General features: G+C 36.8%; 1 protein-coding gene across 3 annotated transcripts in view; it reads left to right on the top strand.

Moving 5' to 3' along the window:
* The window catches only part of cacna1g (calcium channel, voltage-dependent, T type, alpha 1G subunit), a 211,292-nt gene that overhangs the window by 67,435 nt on the left and 118,540 nt on the right, over window positions 1-25,317 (top strand). For all 3 annotated transcript variants that reach the window (XM_079851286.1, XM_079851287.1, XM_079851288.1), the window contains exon 3: window positions 21,020-21,132. In XM_079851286.1, coding sequence (XP_079707412.1) covers window positions 21,020-21,132 — 113 coding nt within the window. The remainder of the gene's footprint in view (window positions 1-21,019; window positions 21,133-25,317) is intronic.

Below are 25,317 nucleotides of genomic sequence, written 5' to 3' on the forward strand. Positions count from 1 at the left end.
GGATATAGTGGGTCTAAGTGCATTCCAGCTGTCTCCTGCTTCTCTTCTGCTTACATCAACTTCACCACTTTGGGTTTTTTGAATTCCTTATACATGGGTTCTCTTTTAGTTTTTCAGCGGAGAACCAGTAGCCTACATTTAAGGGATGTGAAATATCCCTAGCAAGTTCTTTTCTTTAAAAAATATTAATTCAATCTTTCATTTAAAATAAATGGCAACAATATGTCAGGTATTATAGGATGGCATTTTGGTGTGTACTTACATTTGCTGTTTTTCTACTGTAAATTATAAGGGGGCTCCTTATACTTAATTCACATTTATTTGGGTTAATACAATACAGATTGACAGATTGTTTCAAAGCAGCTTCACACTCAATAAACAGGAAAATTAGTGTCAATGTTGCAAAGTTCATCAATTATAGACTAGTTCTGGCCTTTACAATAAGTTACTGTAAAAGTGCATGTATTTTCTTGTTGAATATTATATAGATTGAAAGCGCAAATGGTAATTAATACTTCTTTTTACTTCTAAAAAAACATGTTTACGATAAAATTACATGTACAATAATGCAATGTCACCTTAGTTATCATTTTCTCACTGTACAGTAACTTACAATTAACCAGTTTTTAATGTAGCATCTTTTTCTGTATACATTACAATTTGTTTTACAGTTATCAGTGTGTTTTAGCAATTCTAAGTACAATGCAATATAGTACAGTGTTAGGTCATCTTAAACCAAAAAGAAAGAGTCCTTTTTGAATGCCTATAACATTTTCTATAGTGTCTGCATAACTACAACGCAAACACCTTAATAAAAGGAGGAGCCTAGATATAAGAGCTACAATTACCATAGAAACTGGATCTCCTAACAACCCGGAAAATCAAAAGAGACCAAGTTTTGGTACACCAAGTGTAAACATACTGTCAAACTGAACTGTGTTTCCATGGTGAGTCGCTCCATGTTTACGTGCATTTCCTATTCATTAAATTTTAGTTTTAGTTTGTCTCTGTCATGTTTGTGAGTTAGCTGAAAAGGAAGGGGGGGATTAGAGTTTTTTGATGAATTCATGTTTTCAAATAGATACTGCCAATGAAAAATAGTCAGGGAATATTAAATGACTGGAAAGCTCTGCATGTTTTGCAAAGAATTTAGCTCCCTGTTGATTTTTGGGAAGGTCTTGTAAGTCTTGAGTAAACTTTAGGAGAGCAATAAAATACTCTCTTTTTGCTTAATTTGGTGGTTTGGAGGCACATTCTGTTTCCCTCATTTTAATGTTACTCATATCTTAAGATTTGATAACATATTTACTTGGGACACAATAGGGTGAGTACAGTAAATTTGTGATGGAACACACGTTAAAGCTTTCTACTCTCAGTCTTTGAGCTTTTTCTTATGCTACAGCTCACCTACTGAAAATGCACACGTATCAAAACAGTATTTCATATTCAGCATGACTGTTTGGTAAAATATGGTTTTGTGAACATGGTAACAGGTTTGTTGCTGGTGCAAAGTGCCAAAGGGGGTGTTTGGGTGTCAATGGAATATTTCAAAATGAATGCATGTTAAATTTTTTTTTTTTTTAACATGCACATTCACCAAATTTGCTAATATCACCATTTCATTTTGCTTAATAAAAAGTAAATATTGTCCAGATTATTTTCCACAAATTACTATTATAATGTAATGTAATGTAATATTATATAATATATGTATAATTTTTTTAAAAAGGTTTAAAAGTTTGAAAATGGATCACGGATGGTACTTAAAACAGTTTGACACAAAGGTCTGTAGTCTATTGACTTGCATCTCCTGAAAGGGTTAAATACTGGAAAAGTATTTATTACTCAGATTAAACTGAGGAATCTTCTTTGACACTGGGTGATTGCCTCACAACACAAGTGAAGTGCTGTCATTTGTTACGAAACAGTGGTTTATTTGTACTCCTACACATGCACATAGCGGTCAATCAGGGCCAGAAGATGGTGCAAAAAAATGAAAACCGAAAAGGGCCAACTGCTTGTCAAGTTATATTTATGAAAACGTGGCTAACATGGATTCAGGAAACTCGTTCTCAAGTGGGTTATTTAGGATGCCCTGTAAGCATTCTGCTTTATTTGCTGAGAATGATGGGTTATGACATGCCAGGAGATTGGCTGGGCTATTTTGATTGTTACTCAAAAAGGGGTGGCGGAAGGGCCTTGGATCCACAGAAGAGACAAGCAAGTTCTCTGTGAGGATCCCAGCCAGGGTGATATAAAGGGACTCCCGAGCAGAGAGGGCCCTCTCCACTCTGATGGACCACCAATTCCTACCCTCCACCTCCTCGTCGCTGTTTGGGGTGAGAGGAGAGACTCTGAAATTAAGCTCCATGTCAACCAGATGGTTCCAATTCTGTCTGTTTGCTGGAGTTACTCTTTTGTCATTGCAGACCCGAGATTCAGAGTTAATAGTGTTGTTAACGTGAACTTTTGCTGTTTAATGTTTAACAAAGGCAACTAATAGCCTGTACTTCACATATGATGTGAATTAAAGGCTATATTTCAGGTTTATTTAGTCTGTTTCTTTCCTGTTGAAAAATACTGCTAGTGTAGGGAAGGAAACATGCTTACCCAAGACAACTTCAGGAGTAGAGATGTTCAAATTTTATTGATGTGAACTGTGAACCCCAGTGTTTCTACCGCTACCTGGTTCCGAGATTTTCTTGTAATAATATCATGATAATAATGATCTTTCGGTGCTACATCCTCTAATATTTTTATCTAGAGCCAAATGTGCTTCATTCAAGCCCTTTCTGTTCTGTGCGCATTGCTTCTCTCTCCCGCTAAAGATGTAAAGCACCACATTAAGAGTTGAAGATGGTGTGGTTATTTTAACAACAGTAGCAGAAACACGGTGAGATTCAAAATAGATATACTTTTGCTAAAACACTGCAGAAAATGAGAATGCAGCACATATAATTATTTTTATATGTCATACAGATGACTCTACCAGTTTTTAAACGTATGGTGGTTTAGACATTTTTTTTTTTCATACATTTAGCATTATTAATCATGAAGAGCATTTCATAATAAACAGTGTTATAATTTGGAAAATTATTTAGAGATGGCTGGTGAAGACCAAAAACTTTGAAATTAGTTAACTTTGTTTTGTGCTCATGATGAGAGTTTTGATTATTTGATTATGTACGTTTTTTTATTTGTTTTTATTAAATTGAGCAAACTATATAATACTCTTCTTAAGAGGTAAACCCTGCACCCTGAGTATGTTTTCACAGTCCCAAGGCCTTCTATGTGGCATAAATGTAGGTGTCTAAATGTAGTAGTAGTAGTAGTAGTAGTAGTAGTAGTAATAATAATAATAGCCTGGTAAAACATCTGATCTGACCTTTTTATATTCATATCCAGTTGGGAGAAAAATATACTTTTTTGGTAAATATTGGTAAAAATTCAGAGATATCACTGCTTTGGCTCTCGAGACCCAAGCTTCTCATCTTTGACAAGTACTACGGCTCCCCCGATGGAAATGCATAACTGTCCCAAAAAAGTATTGTCCGGACCTCTGCTGGGCAGGAAATATAGAGACCGGACCTCTTGGATCTTTAATTGAATACCCCTATGGTATAAATATAATAGTGGTGGTATTTTTTATAATAAAAAATAAATATTTTATTTTTCGATCCATCCAAGTATTGTCAAAAGCTCTGCCTTCTTTCGCTGAAAGTAGTAGCATTGTGTTCTCTCAGGCATTATAGGAGATTTTTGGTTCTTGTGGTACTGGAACATGCTGTACTTTTCTCTTTCTCCTCTGATATTTGAGTATATTTTTTTTCGTTCAGAGTTAAGCTGTGAGGGGATCAGGTTTGACAGGAGTTCATAAAAATCGCAAAATGGTAGAGTCCCTCCATGTCCTTACTTTGTAGCATGTGTGTGTCCACTGTGAGAGCTGTTTATCTTATGCGGCCTGCCCTTTTCCTCAGTCTTTTATTATATCTGTCCATATAGATTTTTTAAATGTAGTTTACATCTGTCTTCAAGGCGTATTTTGTAGTAATATTGCACAACAGTAATTGCTTGACTTTCAGTGTCCTGAAAGATGTTACACAATTAGGTATCCTTAAATCTGTGACAGCGGGAGGTGCAGTTCACACATTTTTGCTTTCCCCCACGCTTCACTTTCATTGTTTTTCTTTATAATGGTGGTGGAGTAGTGAGTTTGATGTGTAATTAAACTCGAGGTTCTGTGGGGTGCGGACTGGATTGATTCCATTCCTAGAGCATCCGAACAAATGGATTTTTGGGGTGCGGACTGATGGTGCAGTGATCCCGAGGTTACCCTGCGAGTCAGTCCTAGAGCCCCTCCTGTCCGATTTTAGGGAAAAATCGGGTCCATCGGAGACGTCCAATAGATTTCTTAGGCGCTTACATAACACCACAGACACAGTTCCTTGCTTTTATTTTGTGATTATTTTAATTCCTTTCTGTAAAGCACTTTGAAGTTAAACTCTTAGTAAGCAAGCCAATCTCATATCTTGCTTGACCTTGGTTTACACCATTCAAAAGCTAATTATGGTGATTTTGCCATTTCCCTCTTCAGCACGTTAATGGTAACTTTAAGGAACGTGCTAAAGAGTTCTTATAACAAGGTCATATTAAGACAACACATGTCTTTCACTTTCTATTTTATGCCGCATTAATATATTCAACACTGAGGGCCCCATCGTGGTGGTCGTAAGCTGTGGTAGCTAAGTAGCCACTGCAGGGATTGTTTTAGCCATCATTTGGCGCATAGCAAAGAAGAAAGAGCGAGAGAGATGCAGACCGATCTCAGGATATCAAGAGAAAACACGCACAAAGCAAAGTCTCACCTGTCGCTATTCAAATGTATACAAATAGACTTTGACTGCTCACGGGTGTCTTTTTGTGTGTGTGTGTGTGTGTGTGTGTGTAAGTGTAAGTCTTTTAGAGAGAGAGAGAGAGAGAGTAGGTTGTCACTGATGAATCTGAATAGGTCTGTTTTAATCTTCACTGGACTGCAATTCTCCTCACTGTTTCAGCCAGAGGGAAGACATGATCTAGTCTCACTCTAACAAACCCCATATAAGCTAGAAGAAACAGTCAGCCAGGAATGCAAGAGCAGAAAGACCTTTTTTTTCTCTCCCTCAATTATATAGATTAATGAGTTAAACAATAGGAAATTCCAAGATTCCAAAGACCTTTTTTAAGGTTTTAGTGGAATCTCTTCGCAGTATGTGAAAGGAGTTTTGTGACTGTCACTCCGAATTTTATGTGGGTGGATTTCAATCATTCAAACTGTTTCTGACACGTTCCCATCAACAATTTATGTGTCTATTGTTATCATCATCCCTCTCAAAACCCCTTCTGAGATCATTATTGTTACAAGTTATGAAATTGCAGTGGGCCAAGAGATTTTCCTTGAAAAGCAGATGTATCCCAAAGAAAGCAGGAGTATAGACTAGAGTGACCTCAGATAAATTTTACTTTTTGGGATGGTCAGATCTGAAAGATTTATGATCTACATAGTTTTAAGATTAATGCTGTATCACTGTCCTTTTGCATAGTAGAGTATGAGAACAGATGGAGAAAATGATTTCTGCTAAAATATACATGCCTCTCATACCAGCCTAACATGAGCATTTAAACAAACAGAATTACATAAAGGGGTTGAATATTGAACTTTTTAAGGAAACGAAAACGGGCAGACAAACATGAGCAACACATATTAGACCTATTTCTGTCATTTGTGCTTTTGATCAAAGTTCTCGAGTCTGGAAAAATCTGACATTTTTTGATCAAAGAACTTTGCTGTCTGGAAGAGAAACTTATGAAATGTGCCTTTTCTTGTCTCTTAAAGGTGAAGTGTGTAATTTCTCTGCCACCGGCGGCACCAAAAGAAGCGCAAAAACAATGAGTGAGTGATGTTTCAAATGGCTCCCTCCATGCATTAATTACACTTCAGCCTAAGATATGCTCAAGTTTTGACGCAAACACTTACAGCACACAGCCAAATTCATAGCCTTTCAAATGATACTTAATTTGATAGCATGCACAAAAACAGATGGTCGACACATGCACACTAGAAATTATCATCTTTTTCCAGAGTCTGTGCTATTTCTCTCCAGAAGTTATGACAAATGATGAAAATGTCTTTGTATTTGTTTAAAAAGTTGAGGGTGTCTCTTTACACACTAATACAAGCGTTCTTCAGTGTGGCCGTCTGTTGTTTTTACCATCTCCACTAGTTTGTTGTTGTTGCATTTATTTTCTTTAATTTTTCTGTGAAACAACAGACCGGGCACAGCGTTGCCACCTTGTGGACCAACTAATTAGTGCAAAAAAGAAAAAGAAAAAAAAGATGATGTACGGTATGTGAGAGCTAAGCATTAAGAATACGCACATTTAGAAAGATCAGGCTGCACACATAATATGCGTATTTATGTCATGCATATGCTATGAATACCCTAGCATATGTGTAAAAAAACACATGTTGGGCTTTCACCATTAAAGTTACACTTTTAACATGAAAACCCATATTACTCCTGCAATTATATGTATTTATTAATGAAATATAAAATTTTCCTTGATCTTTTGACATGTAAGAGACATTTAGGAGTACTATAAAAACATCCTGTAAGTTTCAGAACTCAAAACTTCCTTGTTAGTCCAAAAACAGCTTTTATTGAAACCAAGCTTAGAAAATGACTCGTTTCAGATTTTGTCACATTATGATGTAATAGTGTGTCTAAAGACCACCTCTGCAGAATCAGATCACCGCCTACTTCTTCCTCATTGCATCTTTGGCCCCACCCACTGTCACGTTAGTAAGATGAGAAGAGAGATACAGGATCACTGGACTAAAAATAACATTACTTTCCAAAGGATCCTTATGCTAGAAAAGAGCTTATTTATTTTCTACTATGTGAATGTCTCAGTCGAGCTTTATTTGTTTGTTCGGGACATTTCACTGTGGGTTCTTTGGTAAATCAGTCACAATTTAGGCACAGGCTTTTCAAACAGACTTTTAATGTAAGATATGGACCTGACAGTAATTCTGCATGTAAGTAACCGTGTTAATACTAGTTCCTGATCTGTGATCAGTGATTTCTGATATGTATCGATTCATGTACATTCAGAATTTCTTTGTCTTAAAATAGTTGTTTGCTGTTTATTAGTCAGTAAATTAAGCCATTGACTAAACGGTCAACTTCACATCGTTTCTCTAAGTAGCATGAAAATAATCTGTAATTTAAATTGGGATTAAATGCTATACAGAAAGCGATCAAAGAACCCCTCCCTTTATAATCGCTGGAGCTGTCAATCACACAGCACGAGTTTATCAGTGACTGAGTTCTGGATTACAACTCCCGTTATAATCAATGATGCTGTCTACACTGCACAATGGATCTCTTATTTACATTGTGTTTGCATTGTTAGTTATGATGAAAACGTTTGTGAGAGTGCAGAAATTTAGTTGCATAGATGAGATCACTGCATTAATGCACTCAACAGTGCATTGTAGTCTGTCATCGGCTACAATGCTCATCCCCATTTAATCTGACAGCTGTAATAGTAAAATTGTAGTAAAAGTTTTTGAGAGAGTTCCACATGTAATACTTATTTCATAGATAGATAGACAGACAGACAGACAGATGTTTAGATAGATGGATGTATACTGCCCTACAAAGGCAAAAGACCTTAAGTCGCTAGAGCAGGGGTGGGGAACGTTGATCCTGGAGGGCCATTGTCCTGCAGAGTTTAGCTCCAACCCTAATCAAACACACCTGAAGCTAATCAATGTCTTCAGGATTACTGAAGTTGCAGGCAGCCAAATGTTTTATTCAGGGTTGGAGCTAAACTCTGCAGGACAATGGCCCTCCAGGATCAACGTTCCCCACCCCTGCGCTAGAGTGTGGAACTGAGAAAAATGACTTTAAAGATTTTTAGTTGTCCCGCCAAATTAATTATAGGTAGGACACTGGAAATCTGGCAAATAGATGTTTTAGTAATGGAAATTATATACATAAAAAAATATTGAGCTCAAACTTGACTTTTAACCACTATTTTAAAGTTACTGTACTCTGCCTTTGTATTGTCAGCAAAAAGTGAGAAGTCATACCAAGGCAAATGGCAGTAACTTCCACATTATCAATATTTAGTTGCTGATCACCATTAACAAAATCATTATAGTACACACCTGTATAAAATCTAGTGATCATGGCATTTATTTTGTATGATTTACAATTATTTATAGCCATCTACTTATTGCTATCCTGTGCTTTGGTTGCATTCTGATGGCATTATTAATACATTTGACATGACAAAATACCTCCTATTAGTCCAGCGTTGACTCGACCGCGTTTAGGGCGGAAGTTTTGGCACTCTGCCAGCTAGTTTGCGAGCTTTAATTCTTGGTTGTATTCATCTGATACGGCAATGTGTAACGTTTTTCTGTCAACTCTGCATAATCCTTCGCGATCGATATCGCACGTTTGATGGAGACGGTTCAGACCATACTAAATGTTCTGACCGCTCTGAGGACATCAGAAGTTAGAGCGACTGATGGCAGCTGTACAAAGTACACAGGCTACACCGTAATTTTAATTTTAATGGACATTAAAACAAAGGCAGATAACCGTACAATCTGGTAGGTAGCATTATTTGATTAAACACCGGCACAGTAACTTCATATTGACGCGCGGCTAAACAAAGGCAGAGCACCGTAACTCGTAATTTGAGCGTTCCAAAACAAAGCCAAAGAGCGGTAACTGATGTTACGGTGTTCTGCCTTGGTTTCTCATGGGCTTTTGGAAGTTACTGTTAAGACAAATCATTATTTTCTCGAAAAAAACCCGGAATTGATTCAAGATACTTATCCACATGATAAAGAAGGTCTTGAATGTGCCAAAAATATAAATAACTCATTTTCGACCAAAAACGAAGTTACGGTCTTTTGCCTTTGCACGGCAGTATAGACAGAGATAGGTAGATAGATAGACAGATGTGTAGATGCACAGACAGACAGACAGACGAGGAACATGCACCAGTGAAGTAAATCGCATCAATTATGATTTCATGTTGACTTCAATACAAAGCAAGCCTTCACATTCTATTGTGACGAGTGAGAGATGCATTGTAACTCTCAAGGGGATTTGTGAGCATTTGCCACAACCATGACTGTCTCTAATGCGCTGCGTGTATGACTGTGTTCAGTGATCTAGCATGGATTTGTCTGTGACCTGTCACTGTTTTGTAACTCAGGGATGTGCGTTTACCTCACAGAAGAGTGCATACTGGAGGGTATCTTAAGAGGAAGCAGCCCACTGAACTGGGACCAGTTTGCTCTCAGGATCTTGCCTTTTGTTGTTTGCTCTGTGATGTAAAAATAGCTCTGTGGCCCTTTGTGTCGGCACTCTGATCCTAATGAGATGCCGTCCGTATTTTGGCTTTAAAATGTTTTATTCATTATCCATCCCTTAGCATAGAGAGGGGGGGATTTTCTTTCTATTCCTGATCACGCACAAGTGAATAAACATCCGCAGATCATATTTTTCAGCATATGTCATTTACCTCAGGCTGCAGATGGTGCTGGGGGTCATGATTGCTTAATTCAGACATGGTTGCTAAATAATAAAGCTTTGAAATGGGAAGATGTTAACTTGCGTTTTTGTAATGTTTCATTTGAAAGCTGAATCACGTATTCAGCGGTGAGTGTTCATCTATTCATACACCTTCCTCAAAGTGGAACATTCATTTCATTTTCTGTTATGAAAGGAGAAAAATACTCTTTTGTTTATGAAAATATGACCACTGACAATCACCATAATCATTGCTAACTGATGCAGACTGATCTTCTCTGATAGCACGTTTGGGAAATGTTCACATTAACATTCAGCTCAATTTTCTTGACGGATGATCTTCTTTCTCCATAAAAGATTTCCGTTGCTATTGTGAGTCGGCTCATATATTTAGGAGACATGGCCTTCTAAAAATCGATCAAAAGCCAATACCTGTGTTAATCTAATCTTTCTTCACACTTCCGAGGGAAGACACATGCTATTTTCTCAGGGTAATAAAATTGTTGACATTATAGTGCTCTTTCTACTGCTTCTACAGTAGAATAAAATATGTAATAATAACAAGTGAGTTGGTGTAATTTCACCAACTTTCCACACCATCAATATTTTATATTTCTCTTAATCATTATTTTTATATTGTTTTTCAGTTAAAATACTGAAACATCTCTACAATAAGATATATTTATTGGAGCAAAATTGTATTAATTTATTTGTTTCTACTTCAAAAAAAGTAGAAAACAAATAACTTATACAGTTTTGCTTTTCAAGTAAATGTGCCTTATTCCATCCATCCATCCATCCATCCATCCATCCATCCATCCATCCATCCATCCATCCATCCATCCATCCATCCATCCATCCATCCATCCATCCATCCATCCATCCATCCATCCATCCATCCATCCATCCATCCATCCATCCATGAGAATAATTTCTGTGTAAATTTAGCTTTCTGTGTTATAATCTCGTATGACGGGAAGTTACCTACTCCCATTTAAAATGTTAGTGCTTTTTAGTGGCCTGGTGTGCTCCAATGGCTTATCATTTAGCACCTGTGCCTCCGAGACAGGCTGCCTCCGGCTTTGAGGATATGTTGGAGGGAAGGAGAGAGGGAAGATGAGGGGTGAGTCGACCTGATTGTCTCCGTGCCTCAGGGGCCCTGTCGGCGAGAGGCAGATGCCACCATGCTCTGACACAACCATTGGCCTTGTCACTCTTCCAACACCATTAGAGACACAGACGCAGCAGTATGTATTCTCATTTGAGGCTAAACCAAATGCATCATGTATCAAATCAGAGAACTACATACTTCATCATGCGTGAGGGTTAGTCCATGTATTATAGAGCTGTATTGGAGTGTGTGACTGGGTGTGTGTGAGTTGCCAAGTGCAGTTAAGATCAATTACATCGCATTACTTAATTCCCAGTTTTAGCATCGTCTTGGGGTCCATGCTTGCATGTGATTAGCTGTATGTATATTACGTTTCCCATTGTGCCAGTGGAAAACTAACATGCTTTCAGCAGACCCGAGCCAGGAAACTCCTCTGCTCCTTTGTGCTCTGAAATGTCTGTTGCTAGGCAACATTGGCTTTCATCATGGAGACTCATAGTTCAGCAGAATAATGTCTCAATTACTGTTTTGATGACAGGCATTAGAATGATATAGCAACCAATTTATTGGTTCATAGCAAAAATGGGTGCTAAGTTCCGAAGACTTAACCCTTTCTTATCTGAAGTTAATCTTAGCTTCAGAAGTAATGCCCACGGACCGCTGGCTGAACTGATGCATATGGCACACTTGTCTGGAAACAATTCAGGAGTTTCATCTGATTTGGTTGAATTCTACAGGATGTCCGGGAAATGTGTGCGTTGCGTTCTTTAACAGTCTGCCTGAAAACAAATGCCGTGACACCAAAATCCCTCATGGAAGAAGAGCGCCGTCGTGTTTTGCAACGGTGACAATGAGCGCTTACCAGGATCAACTAAATGCTGGATTTTCAAAAGAATGTGAAATTCACGGCTCCATTGTTGTTGTGAACTTGCACAACCTTTTTGAATGATTAATTTCTAGATGCATTCCGGTCTGTTATTGTATGGACATCGACTTTACATTTTCACACCCCTAAACATGTCGCGGAACAAAATCCGATTTCGCGGATCCGTGTGAACGGGGAAATGCAAAGAAAAAATTTTTCCATTTTTAACACATCGTTGTCGTGTAAACGCACCCTTATTTATTTTATCAATGAAATAAAAAAATGTTCTTGAGATTTTAGTATCAAAACTATTTCATTATAATTATTATTAAATAGTTTCGCTAATAAAATCTCTATGCATTGATAATCATGCCATGTTTTATTTAACCAGATATATGCAGCAGGAGAAAGAATGCATGGTGTTGTGATGCACTGTTAAACTCAATTCTTCAAACAGAAGCGATTGACAGTAGTAGAGCAATGCATTCAGATGATGAGTTGGCAATCCCTCTACAAGGGTGAACTCTGGTCTTTCCTGCTACATCAAAACAGCTAATCCTGCCATGGAAACTCCACTTCCTAATGCTAAATCAGGTCTTTGCACTCCTGTGCACATCTCCCTTGGAAGCAATTTCATGTTATTTTGAACAATTAAAACTCCAATGTCAGGTGTCAAAGCATGGCTCATAGCCATCGCAGGGGGTAGCTTGAGTCAGCAAAAACGTTCTCAACTGAGTGGCAGCAGGGCTGATCTGTTAATAGGTTTGATAGACTGCTGCTCAGCACGTGTGTGTATATGTGTGTCAAGTAAATCAAGTAAATGGATTATGCTTTTATAATTGGAACATGGAATATAAGTGGAATATTCTTGTGTATGTAAACAGTTAATCCATAATATCAGCATATATCTCTGTAAGGCTAATTCTTTATAGGGTAAATAAGGGCTTTAAGATATTTGATATAGGATTTGAAGCGAGCACTGTTGTATAGATTAGTGGAACATCTGTAGGGAACAGAGGAGAGGATATAACTGACTCGGAGTAGTAATGGGGGCTCTAGTGTCTCATTCATCTTTGTTGGACTAAGTGGACTCAACGCTCTGAAGAGTCCGAGGCAGATGGAGAAAAGACAGAGACACATTGAGGTACTGCACGGTATGAACAGGGCCTTAATTGAGCGAGTGAACAAGCTAATGCTCTGCGGCAGAAAATCGTTGTCTCTTGGCAAAACATGCTTAGCTTTCAACGTGTACAGCCTCTGCAAGTGTGAAATGTTTGGCACATTCCAATTATTCCTTATTGCCCTCTTAACTCCATGTCATGGCTCTTTTGATTCTTAGTTTTGGTTGACTTATTGGTGATGGATAAATTAATGGCTTTGGGTGTAAAGACTGTCCAGTCAAGGCACTTCAAAAGCGATTTTGAACCTGGCCTGACATGCACTTGCCTTTTTTTGTTATTTCTACCTGGTCTAGGAATGGGTGATATACATAGAAAATTCTCAATGATTTTGCTGGCAATATAAAATTACGCAGCACATGCCAGTGATTTTACTGTGCTTTTTATTTGGCCATTACTTTTTATTTTGTCTTCTGCAAATCCCTATCTCAAGATATCCAAGTATAAGATCATTTAGACAGATATTTTTAATAGCAACTCAGATTTTAACTGTCAAAAGGGGCATTGGAGTTCACTTCCTTTTCATGAATCAGTTCAAACTTTCAGTGAATCAAGTAGCTATTTAAACATTGATTTGCACTATGTTCAAAAAAGTTGAGAACCACTGCCTTAGTATGTTTTTTTTTTATATTCGTTCATTTTATTACACATTATTAGTATTTGCCCTAATGTTCATTTAGTGAAACATTTAATGTGCCTTGATTGTTTGAACTAGATTTTAATTGTTTTTTAGTTTTTAGTCTTAGTAGTGTTTTGAATGTAATTGGTTTGATTTGAATATATGGTTTCACCCCAGCTAACAAAAATATGTTCTAAGAAGGTTTCGCTAATGTTCCCATTACGTTATGAAAACGGCATTCAAAACGTTCAAAACGTCCAGATCTTTAAATGTTCTAAAAATGTTTTTCTTGGTTATACGAATGATAAGGGAACATTCCATTTGATCATTCTACAAGTATTATGGGAACATTACTTTTGAATGTTCTCTGAACATTCTGAAACAAGTTGTAACATTTAAAAAATGTTAGATGAACTAAAGCGTTTCACAAAATAAGTTCCATGAACAATGAATAAATAATGTTTTTCTGCAGATGTCTTGAAAACATTATTAAAGACCAGATACCTGTGAACGAACATTCTATTAATGTTACTGGAAGAACGTTTCTTCATTACTTTGAGGGTATGTTGAATGTTAACCAAAGTTCTGAGAAAGTTCCCTGTTACCTGGGACTGAAAAAATATCTGCCTTTTTAGAGCAAATATATTAAGCCTACATAAATATCCCGATATCTATTTAAGGTTAAATAGAATCTGAATGGTCCTGTCCTACTTTTTTGTCATTCATGCTTTTGCTACAATCTAACTCTAGCCCACTTCGATAAAAACACATCAGGTTAACAAATCCAGCAACATTTTTAGATCTTGGCCGTTTCACCTCCTCTGCGATGCATGTTTACCCATGTGTTTTGGTTAGAACTGCGTGTTGTGTTTGTGTCCCACAGCGAGTTTCTAATTTTGAACCTTGCTTTCCCTCAAGTTCCCTCTTTATTTTTAGAGGAATTTGGATTTTTACACTTGACAGACAAGCAACAGTTACTCGCAAACTTTTCTAGCTTTAAGCTTCTCCCTGGTGTAAAGCAGAGATTGGCTCTTTTAGCACTTCAGCAGTCAGATGTCCCCAGTTTTGTCAGCGTTCCATCACAAGATTCCTTCCTCACTGATCCACAGAGACTTCTGATCTTGTAACAGAACTGCCGCTTGCAGGAAGTTGACTCCAAAGAGAAGATGCTGAGGAAATCTTAATGTTTTTTATAGCCATCTGGCCTTTAAATTGCTTCTGAGGGTTTTTAATACGTCTCTCAAACTCTCCTTCCATTTTAGATGGAAAGCTGAACCTGGCAAATGCTTTTGGACTACGGCCCCTGAAGCATCTGTACATAAATGAAGGCACAAAATATTTATTCCTTAAATTTCCACTTGATCAACCACTTAAGTAATAAAACTTGTGTGGCATTTAGTGTCTTAGAGCACAGCAAGTTTAAATAAATTAATTATGATATTTGCTTTACACATTGTATGCAAAATCTGAGATGGCTAAGAGGCTCATCATGTATTTATGCAGAGCTGTAAGAGGCAGCAGAAAACATACTGTACACCTCCATCTGCTCACTAACTGTGCATACGTCTCTCTATTCTATTGTTTTATGTTTCGTAATGGCATTCTGCAGAAATTAAATGGTGTTATTTCTGTTGTGTTTTTATCTGGGAGATCATGCAGGACTAATTGTTAACAGTGAGGAAAACAAGGGACTGTGCGCTCTAGATGAGACTCTCTTTGCTAATGCACTCATGTCGAGCTGTGCTTTAAAGGCCTTGATATCATGTCATCAAACAAAAAATAGTGGTTGTTGACCAGTGTCTGTTGAGCGGAAAAAATTTGGAACAACATGAGCGTGAATATATACTGTATGAGAGATTTTTCATGTTGGGGTGAACTGTCCCTTTAAGAGAGTTTACCTCCAACTCTCCTTTGTTTACCCTAGAGGACTGCAGCTAACTTTACAGTTACATTTTAAGTGCACTTGAGAAAGGAGCTTGTCTGGCATAAATACATTCACATTCCCCATAGACTCTTTCCCAAGTCCCTAGAATCACATATCTGTCTTTTTTTCACAGCTTTAGACTTTTACATGCAGAAGTTTGACAGATGGGCTTGTTTGAGGGATGAGGACATATCAGATGTGAGCTTCATGTCTCTGAAATATTGACTGAATTCAGGCCTATATCTCTGCCAATGTAGATCTGGAGAGATGAAAGTTAGCTAAATCTTAGTCGATTCTGTCCATCAGATTATTTAATTAGTTTATAATTAATAGTGTTAAATTATGCACTGAGGCTTTTATGGATGCTCCTACCAGGGTCATCTTACACCTATGGAATGTATATTATTATATATATTAGAATACATTTTTCCCGTTTATTTATTTATTTGTTTGCATTTTTAGGTGTATGCACTTTTTTTCCTGGATGACTGAAACTTATTTATGCAGCTTATTAGCTCATTTTTAAGATCACTGACACACTCAGTATATGTATGTATGTATGTATGTATGTATGAATGTATGTATGTATGTATGTATGTATGTATGTATGTATGTATGTATGAATGTATGTATGAATGTATGTACATGTATGTATGTATGAATGCATGCATTTATGTGTGTATATAGGTTTAGAATTTTTCACTTTTTAGTCACTGGTTACTCAGAAATATTTTTATGCAACTTAACTTATTTTCTTATTTAAGATCACCATTAATTAATTCATTTATGTAGTTCACGTGTGTTTTAAATTAATTAATTAATTTTAATTTTAGTATTATTATTAACATTCTAGTTTTAGACATCCCCCTTGATTACACTGACATTTTATTTAATTATTTATTTAGTATTAAATATCAACTTAAATGGCTAAACTATGGCTTAAAACTGCCATGTTTAAATGGCCATGATGCTTCTGCCCCAACTCCACCTTGATTCAAATTAAAGATGCATGATTGCTTACTTTTTAAGGTATAATAGTTTTACCAAGTAAGTCACAAGATTGGGTAACAAGAGAGCAAAATGTCCTTTCCTAATGAGCGTACTGATGACTTCATATCAGGGACGTGCACAGACATTTTGAGGGGCAGTGGCCCAAGCCAAGAAAAAGGGCATAGACTGGAATGTCAAATGAATGTCGACACCGTGGAGGAGCGAAGGGAACTCGGAGCGCGGCTGTTGTGCGAGCGAGAAATGGAAACCCTGGAGTGGATCAGGATTTCAGATTGCATTTAGCGTGGATTGAAATCCACTCCGGTCATATACAGCACACTCCCTGCAAGAGGGGTATCTCAGCCCATGAGGGCGAAGGGGCAGTGGCTCGGGCACCATTGCCATCCCACTGTCCCTGCTTCATATCATGAGGTGGTTTTGCATTGGAGCAGGCTGGGCATTTTAGTGCAGTGGGACCAGAGGACCTAATTCTGAGAGGGTCTCAGCAAAGGACCATGTCAGGACGTGTGACACTGGAGAATGTACGAGCCTGGGATGAAACATAGCTAATGCCAAGAGCTCTGAATTAAACATTGGACGGATGAAATACGGCTATTAGCATGGCATTCATCCATATGGGCTTCTGAGACCCTGGAGAAAGGGCCACTAAACATTTAAAGTGCCTGCATGAACACATTTAGACTCACAGAGAAAGAAGGATACCAATATTAACGGTTTGAAAGATTGCAAATAAATGAACAGATGGTCTGGAACTTGCATATGAAAATACCATGTGCATTACATTATATATTGTTGGTCTGTTCAGACCAGTACTAAAATGGATACTTGGTGCATCTAGTTTCTAGGATATGCATTTAGCTTTATTTACTTCACTGCTGGGTTTATTATCATTGCATGTCCTTGCAACAGAATTTCCCTATAGTTCTGCATCCTGCATATACGGGACGCCCCCCTCATTTCTTTTTGTTACTTAGCACAAGATAAGTTTATACCCAAGTCTCGGAGCTTGACAAATCTGAGCGTGTTGCATATTCAGCCCACCTCTGTCACTCTTTCAGGTGTGTTTGCTAGCATTAGTCTGCAAAATCAGCCTGGAAAAGCTGCAGAATCGCACACACACGTCATATTTTTTATGCCTCGTTCCTTTTTTCCAGCCTGTCAGAAGAGTGAAAGTACGGCTTTTTAGAGCATGAAGGCAGCCTCATGTGGGAATTGGGCTCCACATAAACACAACATAAAGAGTTGATGAGGTTTTGATCTCACCGTTGCCTGTGAGTGAAACCCACCTACACTCCTCCTGCAATGGTGAAGGGGATCCACGTGAGAGAAAACATGTGTCTGCTCATGGTGCGCAGTGGAAGGATCACACAGCATTTTTAAGCTCCTTTCTCAGTTCAGATGCTGCCCATTGTATGAGTTCACTTTGTTTTTCCAAATTAAACTTTATGAAATAATTTATAAGCACACTTTCCAGTGTTCCCATTTGTTGTTTATGAGGGCTTGTCTGGATATTACTGTCCACAAGACTCTTCATTTCATCTTTTATTACTGCTTTCTGGCAAAGAAAACATTTGCAATGTCTGTGACTTGCTACCTTCATTAACGCTTTTAATCCTGCGGGGATATAAAAGTTGCAGAAGGCTCTATTTCTGTTTTTTTTTGTTTTGTTTTTTGTTGTCTTTAAAAAAAAAATCTGTACATATAGTTTTAGTTGCTATAGATTTAAATTTTAAAAACTGACATATAAGCTGACAACTTTAGGAGGATCTTTTGACAACTTGGTGGATAATGTGTCTTGTGGTGGGTTGGCAGTTTTTTTTTTTTTTTTTTCTGAAATGCACCTGGCAACTTCCTTATTATCGCAATATTTTCATATAGGTTCCTATGGGAGATTCTATGTAGAGACAGAAACAGTCAGCCAATCATTATTGCATAATAAACCCTGATAGAATGACCAGAACTCCTGCTTACCAGGGAAAATAAATAATTAAAAAATCAGTATTGCATGTTATATTTCATGCACGAATAAAGAGTCAAACTAGCAACGTGTGGTAGATTGATTGCCAATGGTCAAACATACAGTTTTTTGACCATTTTGCAAAAATATTGGATAGCAGAAGGTTGCAAGTGACCAGTGAGAAAGTATTCTAGAGAAAGTATTCCGTTCAAAAGCTTGGGCTGATTCCTTAAGAAGTCTCTTATGCTCACCAAGGCTGCATTTATCATTTTATATATATATATATATATATATATATATATATATATATATATATATATATATATATATATATATATATATATATATATTAGTATGTATGTGTATATGTATGCACAGTCTTTTACTGTTGCTTTTGATCAGTTTAATGCATCCATGCTGAATAAACATTTTTTTTTCCATAAAAAAAACTGAAAATCTTAGTGCTGACCCCAGACTTTTGAACGACAATGTACTTATTGTACTTATGCATGATTTATTATTAAATCCTATGTTGTGTATCATCCATTTTTTACATTGTTTTTGAGTGATTTTCCTCACATAGTCCACGACTTCAGTTCCACTAACTCTCCTCTGTGCCTCTTGTTCAGTGCATATAGATCAATGATGCCTGAGAGAAGTTAGCAGCATGTAATTAGTCTTCTGCCTTTCTGGGGGAAGAAGACACATTCTGTCTGTTTACATTATTCATGCAGAATACATTACAGTCTGAGCCCCTTTATGCAACTGGAGACGTTCATTATGGTCAAGAACTGTAAAATACTGTAAAACCAGTGTTGAGGCTTTATACCAGAAACTATTTCAGTGAACACAGAATGTGTCGGGGGATACATTATTTAAGTTTATGACTTCTCATATATCTGCACACAGCACTAAGGTCGGTTATTTCATGATGCCATTGTGAAAGTGTGATCACATTAGAGGCCCGTATCCCACTGTAAATCCACTGAGTGTTTTCACTGGACGTCTTGTGTTGCGTAAATATGATGTCATAGGACAATATATGGTTTTATTGTTGACCATGATCAGAGTTTCTCCTGGCAGGAAACTTTCTTGTTTGATGGCGCATCATCTTATTGTGTTTTGGCGACTTTAATGATGTCCCTTTGGGCCGTCCTCTGACAGTAATTGTGAAAAATGAGCTGGTTTCTGTCTGGGGCCACTTTGTTTAGACGGCACCCCGTATAGGCATTAGCATTCTTGTATTTAATTTAGATGTAAATGTGTGAGCTCGACCCCTGGATTGGTATGTGCCATCCGCAGAACCTGCCACACCGACCCCATGATCAATTACTAGCGGTGAGCTAAAAGGATGAAGGAATTCTAGGTCATTTATTCCCCACAAGAAAAATAATGACAAACATAATGACAAAAGCACCTTTGGCCCAGTAACACATTTAGCTTTACTGACCTTGTTTACATGACAGAGAAAGTGATTTTAGCCTTTGACATGTTATTTGTTAAAGCTGTAATAACTAAATTATGTGATTGCTTACAATAATGGGGCAATTTATTACAATTTCATCATCTTTTCTTTTCCAAAACTACAGAGACCCTAAAAAGACATTGGGATGAAAAAAAAAAAAGATGAAGAGGAATAATTATGTTACTGCTTTGGAATACTATGCTTTGTGTTTCCCCAAGAAACTTGCCAAAGTAAGAAATGTTCCTGGAGCAACATATTTTGTCAATTTTGGAACAACATTCCTGTCTGAAAATGTAGTCCTTGCCCTATCCCTACAACTAAACTTAATACTACCCATAACTTATCCCTAAAATCAGAGGGAAATGATAGGTGACTAACGCTGATGTAAAGGCACCTAACCCTGGTTGTAAGCCTGAACATAAACCGCAAACTTGTCCCTCAAATCTGATTGGTTGATTGTAATGTTGTTTCAGGACCAATAAATATGTTGATCCATGAACATGCTGTACTTGGTGAAATCACATTCACCTTCTCAGATTAACACAATTTTTTTTTACGAGGGAAATGCAAAGGTTTCGTCAGCGAACAGAACGTTTCTCGGGGGAACGCAAAAGCATTGAAATAGATTTTTCCTCCCATCTTATATTTTTTCCATCACCACGTCCATTTTGGGGCTCCGTACAAGTAGTATTAAAGTATCAGTACTAAAATGGAAATAACAAAGATGTTTTTTTTATAATCTTAGAAAAAAAAGGTTCAGTGAGGTTGTATAAGAACCCTAGGGTTCTTGACTCAATTTTAAAGAACCTTTTATGCTCAAAATAGTATATAGTATACATGGAAATGTCTTAAATTGTTGCATAATACTTTCACGTTTAACTGGTTATTTACAATTTTTCTAGTTATAAAGTGTGTTTACAAGCTTTGTAATTCATAACATTTAATCACAAGAAAAAGTGAATTAAAATGTATTAAAACTAAATCCATAATATAATCCTATGACGGGAACCCCTGTATTAAGCGCATGACACAACCCTTTCATCTTCTATATAGAACCTTTTCTTCTGTATAACAGTGTGAAAGAAGGACATCATTTATACAACAGAGATATATCATTATTCTAACTCTTTATTGCTCACCTTCGCAACATTATCGTTGAAAATATGTCTGGCGATAGCTTGGATGCGGTATCTAGGCTGCAGTAATGTAATTTGTTTATATTCAGGACATATATTCTGTTTATATTCTGTGACTGCATGTATTTTCTGTGTACTGTTCCTTAACTTCTGCTTCCCACATGGTTCGAGAGGGCCAGCATGTTGGTAATCCTGCTGAACTGCGTTACTCTGGGGATGTTTCACCCTTGTGAGGACAGCCACTGTGACACAGAGCGATGCGAGATACTGCAGGTAAGTCTCATTCTTAGAATACATCACCTTTTGTAACCCCATGTACTTAAAATAGATCGAAGAATAGATGGAAAACAAATTAAAATGTAATTGGTCACAGATTTGAAGTTAGTGTTGAAATGAAATCAAACAACTGTTACAACTCAAAAACGCGAGGTTATTTTCGGGCGTTTGTCATCATCTCTCGTGGAGCGCTGGGTTTCTCTAGATATCCTGAAGCATGTTGTGTTGAATGACTTCCAAAAGACACAGGAATGCCCCAAACCACATGTGGTGATAGGCAACAAAAAGATCCTCGTCTGTAATTCAAAGCAGATTATCACAGGAAAGACACTGCTCTGGTTTATCGTTGACTTGGCAACATGGCTCAGGGACTTTGATTTCAATCTGCTAAATTCCTTTTGCTTTGTTTAACAGATGAGTGTTTTGCCCTAAGGGTATCAGAGAGCAATCCTTTTTTTCCCGCTTTGTATCCTCTGCTATGGATGTCTTTTATCATTTAAGGACCCAGCAACATTTCACTTCTATTCTCCATAGAGGACATTGATATTGTACTGTATATACAAATATTGGGAACATTAGCAGAGGAAATTGGTATTTAATATACTCAATGTGTATATTAGTGGAGCGGCTAAGTGATATAATCGTTCAGTTTATGATACAAGCGTGAAAATTGGCATGAGCAGTCTCCATGGGTCACTTGACAAGAAAATTGTCCGAGCCACTTGAAATTTCAAGATTTTTTATTTTTCAAGATGGCCGACACCTAGTGGAGCAGTTAAGTGATATAGTGGTTTATTTGGTGATACAAGCATGAAAATTGGCATGAGCAGTCTCTGATGGTCACTAGACAATAAGCCACCCACAGCAACTTGAAATTTCAAGATGGCGGCCATTTTTCAAGATGGCCACCACCTTAGTGGAGCAATTAGGCTCATGGCAATTTTCATGCTTGTATCACCAACTAAATGATTTCTTAAGCCTAATTGCTCCACTAAGGTGGTGGCCATCTTGAAAAATGGCCGCCATCTTGAAATTTCAAGTAGCTGTAGGTGGCTTATTGTCAAGTGACCCACAGAGACTGCTCATGCCAATTTTCATGCTTGTATCACCAAATAAACCACTATATCACTTAACTGCTCCACTAAGGTGTCGGCCATCTTGAAAAATGGCCGCCATCTTGAAATTTCAAGTGGCTCGGACAATTTTCTTGTCAAGTGACCCATTGAGACTGCTCATGCCAATTTTCACGCTTGTACAGTATCATAAACCGAACGATTCTGCCAAACATAAGCACTTAGCCGCTCCACTATATGTAAACTACTGTTAAAAGTTTGGGGTAGGTAATATTTTTTATGTCTTTGAAAGTCTCTTATGCTCACTGTGGCAGCATTTATTTGATAATAATTAAAATAATTAAATAAATAATTAAATTTTTTAAAAATGAAAACCAGGTATTTTCAATTATAATAATATTTTACTATATTTTTTATGCATTAAATAAATGAATAATAAATACACTTTTCTTGGTGGATATAAGACTTCTATCAAAAACATAAAAATCTTTCCAAACTTTTGTAATAGTAGTGTGTTTAAAACAATTTATGATCCTTTTTTGTGTGAAAATTTGCTTTTCTGTAGTGCCTCATCTTCATATACCTGATGTCTCATTAAAAAACAAAAAAAGAACACTGTTTTTATCAGATGTATTTTATGTTCCATATACTGTCAAGTGAAGAAAATTCTAACTTCCCAAAACTCTTTTTTCCCTGGCTCTCAGAAAGTTATATAACACTTTCAATCTCTCTTTCTCACTGTACTGTGATTCCTCTAAGGCTATGGGGGTGTCATAAGCATTTGGAGGGCTATATAAAAACAAATGAGCCTGAAAAGGCCCAGCCCTAGAGAGGATTTAACCACATTAAATGAAGTGCTTAAAACACGACTTCACAGGCACTCATCCAGGCAGTCATTGAAATCAGGCACTTCAGAATACAATGTGACTGATTGTGACATGAGGTGAATCACCTCTTATTTCTGAGTTATTAAGCTAATGGTTGCTGTAATGAATGATACTAATCTGTGATCTTTACATTGTGACAGCGGGTCAAGTTCACTGTACAGAGTGCCTGTGAGACGTGATTATAATATTCTTTTCAAAGGCATACTGTCACATAAATCATATATCAACTGTACAGTGGCTTGCCTCTAGACGGGATTTTTAAATCAATATTGACATACTCTTGGCAAATTACCTGAAGAAATAATTGTCTAGTGCACATAATCTCTCAAAAGGCTATTATATTTTGTATCTGTGGTAGTGTACTTGTGTGTGTATTCATATTAAGATATTAGTTAATCTATTAATCTTATTAATCACAAATTAATTGCACACCAAATTAAGAGATTAAGAGATTCATTATTGTGTTAAATGAGAAAAGCATCAAATTGGCATTACAAAAAGTAGCTTTAGAAAGAAATATTTTATTTGATTCAACATAAAATTTATTACAGAAATTTTTAGGCTACAGCGACCATAATCTTTCTTTTTTTTTTCAGAGGCTACATCTGAATTGGTATTTATATATATTTATAGAAAAAAAAAAACAGTTTGGTTACCAACATTCTTCAAAATATCTTTTTATGTTCACACAAAAGAAAGAAAGTCATACAGGTTTGAAACAACATGAGGGTGAGTAAATGTAAATAAACATAATTTAGATTTTTGGGCGAACTATCCCCAAAACATGAAAGTATTTTTTGGAATGAAATGAAACTCTAAATAAGAAACTAAAACTGCCAGTAGGTGACGGTAAATGTCTAAATGAGTTAAGTCATCGATGCTGAATTTGGAACCGCATACTCTTACTACTTTTACCATATCTTTCTATATCAGAAATAGGAGAATTATGCGGCCCTGAAAATTTTGGATTTTTTTGCTAAGAGTTTCCAGGAACCATCATCTTTTACTCTCTAAAATGCCTGGGTGAGACTGATTTATTCCCATGGATAATGCCAAGTTTTCATTTGAATTTAATGGGCACTGATCAATTTCTTTGTTTGATTTTTATTTTGTAAACTTGTATTTTTCTGAATGATAGCGTAACCCAGCTAAACCCCAGAGCGTTTGGATCGTTCCCCTCCCTGCTTCTCATCGGAAAGAAATGGCCTGGGCCGTTTCATCTTTGAGATCCGTGATTTCATAACGATTATCTTCTCCAACTGCTCTATCAAATCACTCTCCCTCTTGCCATATGGGAATTAGTGTGCTTTGCCAGAAATAAGATTGCAAACCTGGTCATCAGGAAATTTACAAAGACATACAATCAGCTCCCATCACTGTCAGGGAGACACGCCTGGGCTCCATAGCTGACGTGACTCAGGTTAGCCCTCGGCATGAGCTCGAAAAGAACGCCTATGGTGGAATAATGGAATTCAGGGAAATACAATAAAGCCGGGGAGCATTCCTACCATCTCTCTCTTTCTCTCTGTGCCCCTTCTCTTCTGCCCACACAACACATTATCATTTATTTCTTCAGTGCTTTCCTCTTTTTTTTCTCTGCAGTTTTGGCAGTTTTTATTTCCGGTCATAATATAGTCACCTACATATAATTCGAAACACAGATGACTTTCTTTCTTCTGTATATATATATATATATATATATATATATATATATATATATATATATATATATATATATATATATACATATATAATATGTGTGCAAAATGTAATGTAAATATAATTGTATAACACAAAAGAAGATATTTTGAAAAATATATGTCATTGAAAAACATCAAATATGACTTCTTACAGTTCAATTTAGTCCAGTGTTGTTTTAATCCCCATTGACTTTCATTGTGTTGACAAAAACATTCTTCAAAACATCTACTTTAATATTTCACACACAAAAAAAGAAAGTCATTCAGTTTGGAACAACATCAGTTTACCCTCATATAATTCCAAAAGTATATGACTTTATTTCTTCCATGGAGATGTTTTGACGAATGTCTACGTTTACACTTGGCATTAACATGCATTTTGTACCCAGATGTTGTCCACATAGTACATGCATTAAATTGGCAGAATAAATATCCTATTTGTGATCGATTGTACATGAATAAATCACAAAGAATCCTGTGCTATATATGGGCACTGCCATTGATAAAGTCTAAAGGAAAGTT

This window comes from Squalius cephalus (genome assembly GCF_949319135.1).
Source record: "Squalius cephalus genome assembly, chromosome: 19".
NCBI classification, from domain to species: Eukaryota; Metazoa; Chordata; class Actinopteri; order Cypriniformes; family Leuciscidae; genus Squalius; species Squalius cephalus.